At 37.8% G+C, this 14158-nt stretch overlaps 1 protein-coding gene across 8 annotated transcripts in view; it reads right to left on the bottom strand.

The window, feature by feature from the left end:
- The window catches only part of dmd (dystrophin), a 237241-nt gene that overhangs the window by 152012 nt on the left and 71071 nt on the right, over positions 1–14158 (bottom strand). For all 8 annotated transcript variants that reach the window (XM_028468300.1, XM_028468321.1, XM_028468289.1 and 5 more), the window contains exon 2: positions 11428–11489. In XM_028468300.1, coding sequence (XP_028324101.1) covers positions 11428–11489 — 62 coding nt within the window. The remainder of the gene's footprint in view (positions 1–11427; positions 11490–14158) is intronic.

Consider the following 14158-nt stretch of genomic DNA (forward strand, 5'->3'; position numbering starts at 1 on the left):
TAATTTGACATTTATTCATCTGTAAGGAATCTGTTATTAGGCTTAGTTTTCCAGTACTGCAATTCAAATTTAGAAATATGAGTGCCAACTGATTTATATTTCTTTTTATTTCAGGCCCTAAAGATTTGGGAAGAAAGTAGAGAAAAAACCTTAAAAACAAAAACATTATTTATTCTTTTACTTTTGTGTATTTGATTTATCGTAGCAGTGTCACGGTCAAGCAACTTCACAAACCTTTCCTGCATTATCATCATTTCTATGCAATAACATTGTTAATACCCGGTGACCTTATTATGCAAAATTATAACAGTGTTTACTGTTTACCATATGGAGGAGGCAGATTTGCATTAAAAATCACTGATATTAGAATAGGAACTACACAGGGGGACAATATTATTCTAACACAATTTAAGGCAAGATGCACAACTTTTTATAGAATAAACTCAGTTACTGCACAATATATTATGTGAACCCAATACAACACATTTTATTCTCCAACACTTTGTTTTATATCAAACAGTCTTAGGATCTAAAAAGCCTCATTATCATATAAGTGACACGTACAAATGTTTATATTGACTTGTGCAACTGTTCAGTTTCGTGGATTGAATGACGTTGATGAACAGAAAGAAGAAAAAGCAAGAAAAACATGAAGGCTAGTTATAAGTTTATTAAAGTGTTACACGGTCATTTTCCATCCTTTCTACCCACTCACACCCATTATAAGTGTCTCTCTTGTCCATTTAGTGATTGCCTCGTATTATTTCCAGTTCTTCCAGTGTTCAATGATCTTATAATTACGTCTCTCAGTGGAACCACTTGTAGCTCGGATACAGATCTCTTCCTATCGCTGTGGAATTATAAAGCGCAGATACATTGGTACCAATGTGTCGGATACACACGTGTTGCTCATAAAGTCCGTCTGCAGCAGGAGTTTTCTAGTTTTTTATGGCACGTCTGAAAGCACAGCGGGCTTTGTGTGGTGCACGAGCGTTTAAGTAACCATCTGCTCTGAGTCCAGCTTTCAAACTTAAAGGACGAGAGTCTGTGGGACTCGACGTCTTAGTCCATCTTCCTCAAGTTTAGGTTTTCATTTTATTTAACATTTGTGAGTGTTTGCATGGTGCAAGAGTGCTTTCATTTGAATCATTTATAATATAATACAAAATCATAATGCGCCAACAGAAAAAATACATCAATTACTCGATAAAGAGGGAAATAATACGGCGAAGTTAACAACTTGGCAAGCACGTTTTAATATTGTACATTATTATGCAAACTTGCGTCCACAGAAATAATTGCAGAATAGATAAAGGATTACAAAGGACTGCTTGGTTTGTCATGAGAGGTGTTTTTATGTTCTGCTTTTTACATTACAAAGATAAAGCATTGAATTATCCTTAATGCAAAAAAAACTTTAATCAAAGCGAAATATATAAACGTTACACTTTCTTGGGATATGAAACAAGTTCTTTTTATGCAACTTCTTAAATCTTATTTTGAATCCCAACTTTTTAGGCTATTTCTCCACTTGCTGATATTGAAAATATTTTACATGAGGCCATTGTATCTTGCCTCTGTGTCTTATAATCATTTATTGTTCATTAATATTTTTCATCATCGATGTCCAGCATGAATTTGTAGAGCAGAGCTGAAGTTACATTAACACAAATACATTTTCATCCTTACAAACATGAATAGAAAAGAGCACAACAATGACCTCCACTAGAATGTGACCAGAATGTCAAACACTGATGAGTCACTTCTCAGTTTTTTATTTGTGAGCGTGCGTTTCCACTGAGTGGGTTTGTGTCTACGAAGCAGACATTCTCTGACCCGCACACAAAGGACAATTTGACTTTTCTAAGTTTTAAAGGAGAAACAAATGCAATCACGTTTCCATGGTTGAGGGACGGTAGAGGTCAATGTGAACTTTCAGAAATTTTAAAACGTGTGTATCCCTTATTCATGTAGAGGCATTCAAATTTATTTGTAAATAAATGAATTGTCAACTGCATCTCCTGTCTAAATTCCTATACCTTGACAATGTCGTATAATCTGTCACTTTTTAAATATAGAAAAAATATCTAATTTCATATTTCAACGTCTGTTTTCTTTCTGTCAAGAAAAACTAAGTGAGGGCTGTGTTCGAAATGTGATACTAATGTACAACTACTCATACTTAGTCTGACATAAAAATGAGTATGTAGTGTGTTCACATCAGATAGTATGAAAAGACAGAGTACATGAGAAATACCCGGATGTATAATATATCTGGACATTTTTTAAGTATGCACGGTGTTAGGGCTGCACGATTCTGACTAAAAACCTAATTGAGATTTTTTGGACCAATATTGCGATTGCGATTTGATTTGCAATTTTTTAGATTTGATACATTTAATGCATAAACTGCTAAATTGATGAGTGAAGGAAGTCATGCTACTTGTAGACTGAACTTTCAACTGAGATATTTAGCCTCAATGTGCTTCAGGTTTTTGTCGTTGTAGGTTCCAAATGCATCTTGGGAAACTTGGGAGTATACTTCAGTGGGAACGCTCATCACACTAATCATACTTAAAGTACATAGTAGAAAGCGTGGACTGGATTGATTTTGTAGTGTATAGTACAGAGTGTGCCATTTCGAAAAAAGCTTAGCTCTATGCTCTGAAAGGACCCAATAATCAGAGAGCTACACTATCCTTGCAGTGCCTGTTCAAAAAGCCACAAACAGGCAGGCACTTCAACTTCTTTTGAAAAAAATATTGGGAATATTCTATAGATTTTCTGGACTTCTCTGCTATTTGGAAATTGAGGGACATGAATAATGTATTTTGATAGCCCACTCAATGACAAAAAACAGCTGCTCTATGCAAAATACAGAGAGAATTGGACACGGTCCAAGACAGAATAGCTGGTAGTTTTAATGATGTCCTAATGATTTTCACCCACGCACTTAGCTGCAGGGCTAACAACAAACACTCCACTTGGGGTTGAGCTGTTTAAGGCAGACACCAGCATTCATGAGCTTGATTGATAAAACTGCAGCTTTAGTCTTTGGTTAGTAGATATTTTTTTAACTTTTTTACTTAAATGATGAAAAAAAACACAGCCTTTATCAGCATCTGGGCTGTATAAAGATTTCAATGATGGTAATTGAATTTTCTAACAGGTGGGTGAGTTGATACTGAATCCCAGAGATGATAGATGACGAACAAGATGCGGCGCGATCCTAGTAATCTGATCAGAGAATGTGAAACAGTCTAAACAATACGGCGCTGCACATCAGCCCCAGAGTAAGATGAAGGGTGGTAATGAACGGCCTGGGCCGCTGATCACTTATCTTCATTGTATTGGTGTCTAGCTTACAGATACTGCCATGCATTAAATGCTAACATCCCTCTGTTCCTCAGAGAGCAGGATGGATGGCTGCTTACATTAGAGATATTGCTGGTGACACTGGGCATTTACTGTCTGACTGAGCCGTTAAGTGAATTACAGAGCGAGCATGTAAGGGAAATACAAATAGGTGCTATTTTATATCATCATGCCTTACTAACAGTGTCCCCAAATAGGTATTTAGCATTCAAATAAACAGACAGCACTGAAAAGAATGTCTGAAGTGGTAGAACAGTGGTTCTCAACCTTAACAGGCCTAAACCTCCAAAATAAAGGTATCAGAGACCGCGGACCACAGGGATTTTTGGGGCCCATCCATAAAGTCAGCAAAATCATGGTCCATTGTTCTATGAATCTGTAATAACCATTTATTTATTTATCTGAATAATACCCATTGTTATCCAGGAGGTTTATTCTTTGCGTCATATAGTATATAGTCATCTTAAAGATGTAAATCCTTGTTTTAATCAGGAATAAAATGGGTTAAAAAAATGGTCTAAAGGGTGATGAAATGTGTTTAAAAGTTACAAATTAAAGTGGTCAAAAACAGACAGAAAAAATGGTAACCATAACTAATTCCAGAAAAATTAATATGTAAGAGAGCTCGATTTCTATTTAGAACTCAAAACTACAACAGAAAAAAACAAAAGGACCCCAAAAACACACAAAACAGCAACAAAAACACATAAAATGAGAGAAAACCAATTCATTCCATATACGGTACGCTGAAAACAACTATGAAAACACACACAAACCCTTTTGTTTTCTCCTGTATTAATAGTCAGATTGTTCATTTTTCCAACATTTTGGCATGAATGTTGAAAATTCTCTTTTTGTGGCCCCCGCTCTGAATAAAAATCTCTGCTCTCTTATCATTCCCTTCACATGGATTTTGGAGCCCCTCCCCTCTGCTATAATAACTAATCTATGAAATTAAATCTAATCATAGCGTCTTTCACTTCAAAGACCCGGTTCTTTGTGCTGTTTCGTTCAAGACCAAAACATTATTTGGCTTGCAGATACTGTGAATGATTTCTCAGTGGGTATATTCAATGCTGACTAAACGATAAGCAGGTATATGCTGTATACTCTGCACTACACCAGTGTGAGGGAGCCGTGCGCATTAAATCAGGTGCAACGAACCCAACAGGTAGCTCTGTACAAAGGCACAAGGTCACCATCCCCTTTAGAGTGTTTCAACTGAGGCACTAGTTTCATTTCTCAAAGCTGCTTTTGATTTTGTGAATCGATACCGATGGAATTAATACTGGGCCTCAACACTGAGCACACAGAGACAATCGAGGCACAGAGAAGCCACAGCAGAGATTTGCTGCTCACTGAAAAATGGGCCAATTGAAAGAGAGTGGCCACAAGCAACTTTCTTTCTCCTGATTGATCGCAGACCCAAGAAAGCATCTTAATAATGTAGCTTTGGCGTAAATATTATCAGTGATTTTACTTGTACTTAAGTTCGTTTTAAAAGAAGTAACTTGTTACAATTCTACACCCAACCGTAAGTGAGAAAATTATTATTTCTTGTTTTAAAATGATCAACGGACATAGTGAAACTACAAAAAATGAAATGACCAGACAACAATCAAATGCATCACATCATAGCCGACCAATCAGATGAAACGTAATGCGCCACGCCAAAACAGCATTCTTTTATTTGAAAAATATATTACATCTATTTGAAAATGATTTTGACAAACCTTTTATCTTATATAGATGCCTTTGTGGAAAATAAATTACGTTCCAATTGTGCATTTTTAAGTTGATACATGAAATGTTTACTGTATGCAAGGGAACCGTGGCAAGATTTATTACCAAAAATAAACATGGGGGGTGAAAGTAACTAGTAACTTTTACTTTGAGTACAATTTAATTGAGCTACTTGTACTTCTACTTGAGTATTTTATGTATGACTTACTTGTTTCAATCAAGTAACAGTAATTCTACTTGAGTAGAAATACCATAACAAAAGCCATTTATTCTGTGTAAATATTATAGGAAAAGAAGATGAAATGTTTTAAATGTTTGTTGTCCAATGGTTTAAACTAAAATAAATAACATTTAGAAATGCCACACAATGATTCCAGTGTTCATTTGTTCCTTTTTAGTCTGATTTGTTTCCTTCGATTCATCAGATCCCTTGATGTTTAGCAGTGTCTGTTTCACGCTGTGCACACCTACTGATAACTTGGTATGCAGAGGATGCTTTCACATGGTTATTAAATGCACACAATATTTTTTTTAGACAACGTTTTGCCTGTGTCAATTATTTTGTGCTTAAATTTAACTGTTTTATTAAAACCTGTTTTTAAATCCGTGTTTAATTCACGTTGGGAAAAAAAAAAAAAATCAATTGTAATGCATAAAATGAGAACACCTGAGAGCTCCTGGGTGCATCATTACACAACGATGTAAAAAGAAATCTCGAGTGAGATCATCCACATAAAGCTGAAAAATGCGTTCCCTTTCCCCAGATCTCTAAGCATTTCAAAGCTTCTCCTCAGGAGCTACAGGTGCGGGAAAATTAGAAATGCATGAAAAGAGGAGCACTAAACGAAAAACACTCTTGTACACGGCAATTTTCCACTCAACGGTTTTTTTTGCATTGTCATCTTCTGAGCCATTACACATTACCTCAAGCATTCGCGTGAAATGTAAACACTCGTTCGTATCCTTAATGTCAAGATTCAACAGCTTGAGTGAAGTTTAATATATTCTTCATATGGTAGTAGAAATCAGGTTCCCTGCAGAGAAAACCCATCAGTAAGTCTAAGCTGCTACTGTTATTGTGTATGTTTCTGTGTCTCACTCTCCCACAATTTAACATATTTTCCCAAATCAGCAGGTCAGCAGCGATTGGTCAGTGCCAAGGAAGCCGATTGGTTCTCCCCAGGAGTGGCCCCTACATAAAAACTGGCATATGGAGGACATGCTCTCCTTTGCTTGCTGCTAATGCTGTGCAATATGGAGAAAATTCTATGTCAAGATATAGATACATTTATATCCTTATAACAAATTCTATATCTTGATATAGTATTTCTTCCTTAAAATGACATGGAATTAATGGAAAGTTTCTATTTGTTATATATTTTATTATATATAAAAATAAAGAAGAATCCTCTCAATGAAGGAATATAAATGACTTTTGCTACATATATTGTTGTCACTTGTGTTCCTATTTGTACATTTGTAAATGGAAATGCAACCAAGGGGCGCAAAAACTGTACCTGTAGTGAATTTTGCTCGCAAAATAATATATGATAGTAGAGGTTTCGTTAGGTCACATTCTTTAAAAGTGATTCTAGAGTAGCAGGAGATAAATTAACGCTTTCATTTGTGAGACACATTTGCAACTGTTTTGCTTGGAAAAGTCATATTGGATGTAGTGACACAGTTTATAACCAGACCAGTTGATCATTCCGGTTGGGGACCCAATCCGGCCAAAAACAGGTTGACCAGGACCAGCTTGCTCCTCTAACGATGCTGTAAACTAGTATCTCTGGGTGACATAAACATGCTGCTGCAAAGTAGCAGCGCTGCTGTGAGCAGATTAGCCTGCTTCCTCATATTGTAGCACGAGAGTGGGACCAAGACCACACACATTAAATTAGCAATATAAACGATGGAGGGTTATTTCGTACAGTAGAAAGTTTAATATCACACTACGATATATATCTTTATATCGCACAGCATTACTTGTGATTATCTGGCTCTATATTAGTACATGGTTTACCTGGTTTATCCAGTGCTTTAAGTTAGAACTGTATCTGGAATTATTGATTTATTAGCTGTAGGGGTGAGCTGGTAGTTCGTGTTCAGGTTTATATTGGAGTTTTGTTTGTTGTTTTGGCCTTGGTTCACCCCAATGTCAATGCTTCTATTGTTTTTTTGGTAACTGTTTAATGTTCAATGAATAATAATTGTCATTTTGTAAACCCCCGTGTTGTGTGAAATATGTTATGCCTCTAGACCCTAGACCAGAGGTGTAACACATTTTGGGGGCTTGTCTGGGCCCAAATAGCCAATAAAAATGAATAAATCTCTCTGAAGAGAGTCTTTGAAAAGAGTCCAGATGTTTTCCAACAATGTGTATGATGTCAAGTGAAAGAAAAGCTTCATTGTGTGATTGACTCTGCAAAACGCTAATTGCACAGCTTTACCATGGGGTTACATTTAAAGCGCACTATGAGGAAGTAAAACCCAGTCTACCATTCCCTGTCCTTGATATAATGTTGGTGTCAAGATTCATAAATCATTGGATTTCAGCTTTTTTTCTCCTCAAGGACAAACTTCATGAAGCCAACATTAAACATGACAGAGTTACAATAAAAAGGAGACACCAAACAAACAAGAGTTCACAACCAGAGTTAAAACAGCTTCTGTTTGAAGGTCATCCATCTGTCATTCTATTGTGGCGTAAAGCTCTAAATCAACAAGGGCTGCTTCTATGGATTGTACCATTGCATGCTGGGTAATAACCGTACACCAATGCAGTAAGACTGGGTTTTAAAAAGGAACAAATAAGTTTGATGTCATTTGTATTGTTAAATAAATTATTTAGAAACAGCAATTCCGATGTGACGTGATATTTTCAAGGAAATTTGTAAATGAGAATTTTATTATTGACAATTTCTTTTAACACAGGATGTTTTCTGATAAAGACCACAGCTAACCGGTTTAAAGAGCACCTGGACAAGGCATGTTTACATGTTTTTTTTGGTTTTATTTCCTTTTTTTAATTGCTTTTACTTACATTTCCCTGGTTTCTGCTTTATCTGTTATTACGGACAAACACAAGGATGTGTGAGAATATTTTTGGTGATTCCCAGGAGGAAAATCCACCAGAGATGCGTGTGTGTGTACGGGACAACAGATCCAAAACAACAAAGTGTGTATGCATTCATTTAATTTCCAATACCAGCTCTTATTGGACAAGACACCAAGAGAAACCAGCATAAGCAGGAAGAGGACGATATGTTAGTCAAACAACTTTTTTCAGGAAATTGACTTTGATCTAGTGACATGTGTTGACTGGCCACTGTCAGTCTTCCTCTGAGGCGTCTGCTGATCGCTTTGATATGTCCTTATGAGCTACTTCTGGGCGTGGCCAATGACACATCAATGCAGATGCCTCTGAGGAAGACTGACAGTTGGCAGGAGCAACATGTCAGGAGATCAAGGTGAATTTCCTGAAAAAAGTTGTCTGATTAAATGAAACCATAACAGATTTAAAAAGACTACAAAATGAACTTGCTAAAATTATTAGGAAGAGGACAAAAACTATCACTACACTATATTCTGCTTACCCCTGGTATTATTTGTAAAATGAGATGATTCTTCTGCTGAATGTGACCATGTTACTAAAGAGGTTGTCATAGGGCTGGAATATGATATATCTGTCATACAAATGAAAAGATACTCATACAGGGACCAAAAACTCTTAGATTGTCCAGCCGATTTATTTTCCCGCCGGCGCCCAACAGTATGATCCAATTTGCCATCGTCAGCCATTCACTGCGAATCATCTCCTCATCTAAAGCCTGAAGTTAAATCAATTTATTCGCACAGAAGCTGACACACACGGCTTAGAGAAGACGACACGTTCACTGTCTGGTGGAATGAGCTCTGATGCTGATGCTCTCGTATTAGTACCCCAACAAAATAAAGAAAAGGGACACGGCATTCTTCCTGCTCTGTTGACAGATCCTCACATCATCTCTAAGTGACACTTTTTATGGTGTGCTTAGAAGCAAAATCGCACTCAAGCTATAGACATGTCACACAGCCATCATTACCCTCTCCCGATCTCAGTTTCTCCTACTCTTAAGCTAACATTTTCACTTTTTTTTCATCTTTGTCCATCCCATCTGCCATCTGTCTCACTGCCTTTCCTAAGGCTTCCAAGGACAAGTATGAGGATCATCTATCTCGGATGGGCCCCTCATTATATTTTGCTCAGCGCGGATGGCTGAGAGCATCTCTTTTACTACTGCTACCTATCTCTTTCTGCTGCTCAATCAATATCCTTGACTGCTTCAGTCAACTTTCTTCTGACTTTCTTTCATCTTTAATCCTTGTAGGAAAAACAGGAAGTTGAGACAAAAAAACCCAGCCAGATCTTGTGTAAATTATTGGTCTTGACATAACAAGTTTAGCAGGAGGGTGAAAATACTATTTCAGCTGAAGATGTAAAAAGGTTTAAATCAAGACAAGTTTAGGCCAGGAAGGAAAAGGTTTGTCCAACATCAGCCGGCGTTTCATCAGCTTTACTTGCACGAGCACAAATGAGCTCTGACACAACCACACTTAAGTCTCCATTGCCATGGTAACAACACACCTTCTGGTACTCTTCTAATCAACTTTGAATGGACTTGTTGTGTAGGCATGCATGTGATGCACACAAACACAGCGAGACAAAAATGTAATTAGAATTAAAAGGTAAAACAAACGATTCAGTGCCTGGTGGGGGGTGGAGCAGGATGACGAGCTGAGTCAGAGGAAGACCAACGTGGGGAAGACAAAAACAAAACACGGGCTAAAAAACAGGTTTTCTCAAAGCAATCCCCACAGAAAGACAGGTGTGGAGCTCTGTATCGAGCTCAGCATAATCCTAGCTTTACCGACTCTCCCAGCAGAAATCGACGTGTGGGGAATAACCTAGTGTGTGTGTGTGTGTGTGTGTGGGAGTGTCTGAGTCAGAGTTGTCCAAGGGAAGGCCTTGAAAATCCTCTGCAGCGCTGAGAGGACGATTTCAGATGAAAGGAGGAAGCTGCTGCCAATTTTTGGAACAACAACAAAAGCAACAGCTGATCTTCCTTTTAGTTTTGTACAATGAAATGGGAGGAAAGACTGCAGGGAGGATAAATCCTGCAACTTAAGTAGAAGCAAACCCTTTAAATTCACTGTCGACATAACCTAGACTAAGACAACTGGCCACGAACCATAAAGCAGCTTCATTTTGGAGAGGACAGATGGAATTATACACAACACTGCACTCTTTATAGACTTATAACGTGGGGGGAGTAGATTTTCCCATCATGCAAAGGGTGATGGATGCTCACACAAGGCGAACTTCCCAAATACCACTGCAATGAGGACATCTTGTCCTACAAAAACCTAGCCAGGAGCCTCAAAAGCTTTACTGAAGATGATTAAAGAGTATCTGTAGTGTATATAACAAAAATGTGTTTAATGTATGACCAATAATGCTACATTAAAAGGACTTTTTAGAACAACTTTATAGCTTCTGGCATAAACTATAGAGAGCCGCCATTTTGGACAGGATATTTCATTGATCGGCCTGGCCTGTCACTTTAAAGAAATGGTGCATTGAGGGAAGTAGTTTCTCTCTTGTTGTTACACCAACCATTTGCTTTACACTCCGCCATTGTTCAGAAAATGTGGACCAAAGGATAACAAGGAATCAACGAAAGTGCGTCATATCCCGCAAGCCTGAAAATTACGAGATTTCGGCATTCAAGAACTCTTTGTCAAATCAAACATTTTATTTACAAATTTTACCTCTGAGTGCTAAATTCTCCATGTGTTCATAAATGGTAACAGATTTAACTTGTTTCCATGTACCAGTTTTCGACAAGTTCTTGAAAAAGTAAATTATCTGGAATTTTCTAGTTTAAACCCTGTTTTATTATTGAAGGGACATTTGTTTAACTTTTTTACTTAAGTACATTTAGTAGCATGTACTTTTTACTTTTACTCAAGAAAGGTAGTAAATTCAATACTTTTACCAGAGTCATTTTTTATTCAAGTATCTATACTTTTACTTGAGTACTCAAGACTAGTACTTTTGCCACCTCTGCTTAACCAACTATACCAACGGTTCTCCGCATGTGCACTCATTCCATAAATAGAAGGTGATTTTCTACTTTTTACTGAGACTTCACCAGGAGTACAAGTTGCTGAATGGGTAAAAAACATTTTTGTCTCCCTCCTCTCTTCCCAGAGGAAAACTCATAGATCGGAGCACTTAAAAACTTCCGGAACAGGAAGTGGTCTTACCTTAACCAACTGTGAGTTCACCCATTTTGTGAAAGTCTTCTTCTGAACATCTTCTCTTTCATCTACAGAGGAGAACACAGACATTGTTAGAACGACAAAGCTTCATGTATGTGCTTAGAAAGAACATGTCAAGAATACACACACACGCGCTCACATTTTGTGTATCTCTGACTAACTGTGGATTCTGTCTGAACTTGAGGTCTCTCTCTCTCTCTCTCTCTCTCTCTCTCTCTCTAACACACCTAAGTGGTTCCTTGTCTGATAAGAGCTCTTCTAATCTTGCTGAGGGCTAATTGCATCCTCATCATATCATCAGCCTCCATCAACAGGCCGTCAACGAAACAAACCGGCACTCTAGAGACTCATCATTGATCACATCCCTCACTGAGCCATTTATCCATCAACACAAAAATAGAAGGTGAATGATCTGAGTTTGTCCACAAGTGTAGTTTTGTTTTTCTACACCTGCAAGTGTGTTGACTTTCAATCATCAGCTTCTTGTGAGCAACACAGTAGCACATACACATGTTACATGTTACAACTGAATGGTATAGTTTGGTTTTCTAAACAAAACCTTGACTTGCCATGTGGCAAGTAGATAGGATGATGAAGTTAATGTTGAGCCACCACATTTGTTTTTATTAACTTTTAAAAATGGGACTACTTCGCCGTTTTAAAGCCTGTGTTGCTCCATCTTGAAATCACATGATTGATGACGTCCCAAGTCATTCCATTGTTTTCTATTATTATGTAAAAGCAGTTTGAGTTTACATTTGTTGTATGAAAGGTGCTTTCTTATAAATAAAAATGGATCAATTGATTGATTAGAGCGAAACATTCAGCCAGTTTTTTTGATCATTTACATTTAGCAGCTTTTTCAGTCAAAATGCCAATTTGAGCTGCTTTCGGTTGCTTTAAATAATCAGTAAAAGTTAACTCTGGTGATGTAAACCTCTTTTGTTTACCATAAGAGGATAAAAATAGTTGTGACCCGAAAAGATCTGTGACCCCAGGGGGCGTCAGTTTCAACTCTGCAGTTTGTTAGTAGACAATGAAGCAGAGAAGAAGAGCTCTACTAAGGGACCTTTACTCTCCCTTAAATAGTGTGTCACTGACGCTCTGGTGGCTGAAGTTAGCAAGTAAATCACGGACTGGTGAAGGACTCCCACCCAAAAAATGATCACGGTTTGTGACATCAGAGCACAAATATCTTTCGGGTCACAACTGCTTTTATCCTCTCTCGGTAAACAAAAGATGTTAACATCAGCATCGTTAACTTTTCCTGATTATGTAGAGCAACCAAATGCAGCACAAGTTGGCATTTTGAGTGAAAAAGCTGCTAAATGATCTAAAAATCAGGCTGAATGTTTCACTCCGATAGGAAACAATGGGATGTTTAGAGGCAGTGGGGCCGTGTGACATCATCAATCACGTGATTTCAAGATGATGGAACACAGGTTCTAAAATAGTAAAGTAGTCCCATTTTTAAAAATTAATAAAACAAATATGGTGCAAAATATTGTGTTTTGTTAGACAGATCTACTAATAAGAACATTTCAAAAGTTTTAGGCCACATCGCTGCAGAGCTCAAAAAGCCTGGATTTGACTCAATATCAAGCCGATACAGCTTCAGGTTTGTTTCTTTCACATCTAAGAAGTCAAGACAAACAAAAACAGTTTCGCTCTCACAACGCGACAGCCCAGAGTTTTGTTTTGTTTCATTTACTAATAGTAATTGTTTTGCAAAAAGCCTCAAGGTTGCACACAGGCTTTTTTTCAAGTATGTGTAATTTTTCCCAAACAAAAAAAAAAAATGGATTAAAAACTGTTGAAAAGTGAGCTCACCTCAGGCTCTTTGGTGTGCTTGACATGCAGCACAATGAAAATGACAACAGCATGGCTTACACAACGCCTCCCTCCCTATGCCTCTCTCATTTGAGTGGTAATAGGGTCGCTTCCCGTTACTACGTGTAATAAATTATAATCTCATCCTGAAACAGAACATCAGGTTAAATATCAGAGGTGTGTGTGTGTGTGTGTGTTGACACTGGCTACACATTGACTAATGGAGCTGATAATGAAACTTCTCCTTAATTAAAAGGTCCCACATTGAGTGGGCAATGGAGGGAGACACAGATACACAATCGTGCACACATTGAATATGCGCATGCATGCGCGCACACACACACACACACACACACACACACACACACGCACACACGCACACACGCACACACGCACACACACACACGCACACACGCACATAGCAGCTTGGCTGAGCAATGAAGCATGAATGAAATCGAAGCAAACCATTCCATCTGAAGCATATAATCAATTCACAGTGGGAGGGTGTGTACAGTATGTGTGTGTATGTCACTGTATTCCCTGGACATTTCATCATGATTCACTTTTTTCTGCATTAATGCCCATGAAGGTGCATCGTTGGACTGATTGCATATGCATGGTGGATCCAATACTTTTTATACATGACTAAAGTCCATCATGATTGAATCACAGGGAATAGATCAGGGTTGTCAAACATGTGACCTGAGGCCCAACATGGCTTGCCAATGAATGTGCCATTATCTTTATTTGTAATCGTAGTGCAGTGCAGAAATGAGCAACTTTTACCATAACGGGGGCCACAAAAATGAGATTTTCTGATCCGAAGGCCACATTAGCAATGTTCAAGCCAGCATTTAGAATAATGACCAATTTGAACATTAATACA

Source organism: Gouania willdenowi, chromosome 2 (assembly GCF_900634775.1).
Source record: "Gouania willdenowi chromosome 2, fGouWil2.1, whole genome shotgun sequence".
NCBI classification, from domain to species: domain Eukaryota; kingdom Metazoa; phylum Chordata; class Actinopteri; order Blenniiformes; family Gobiesocidae; genus Gouania; species Gouania willdenowi.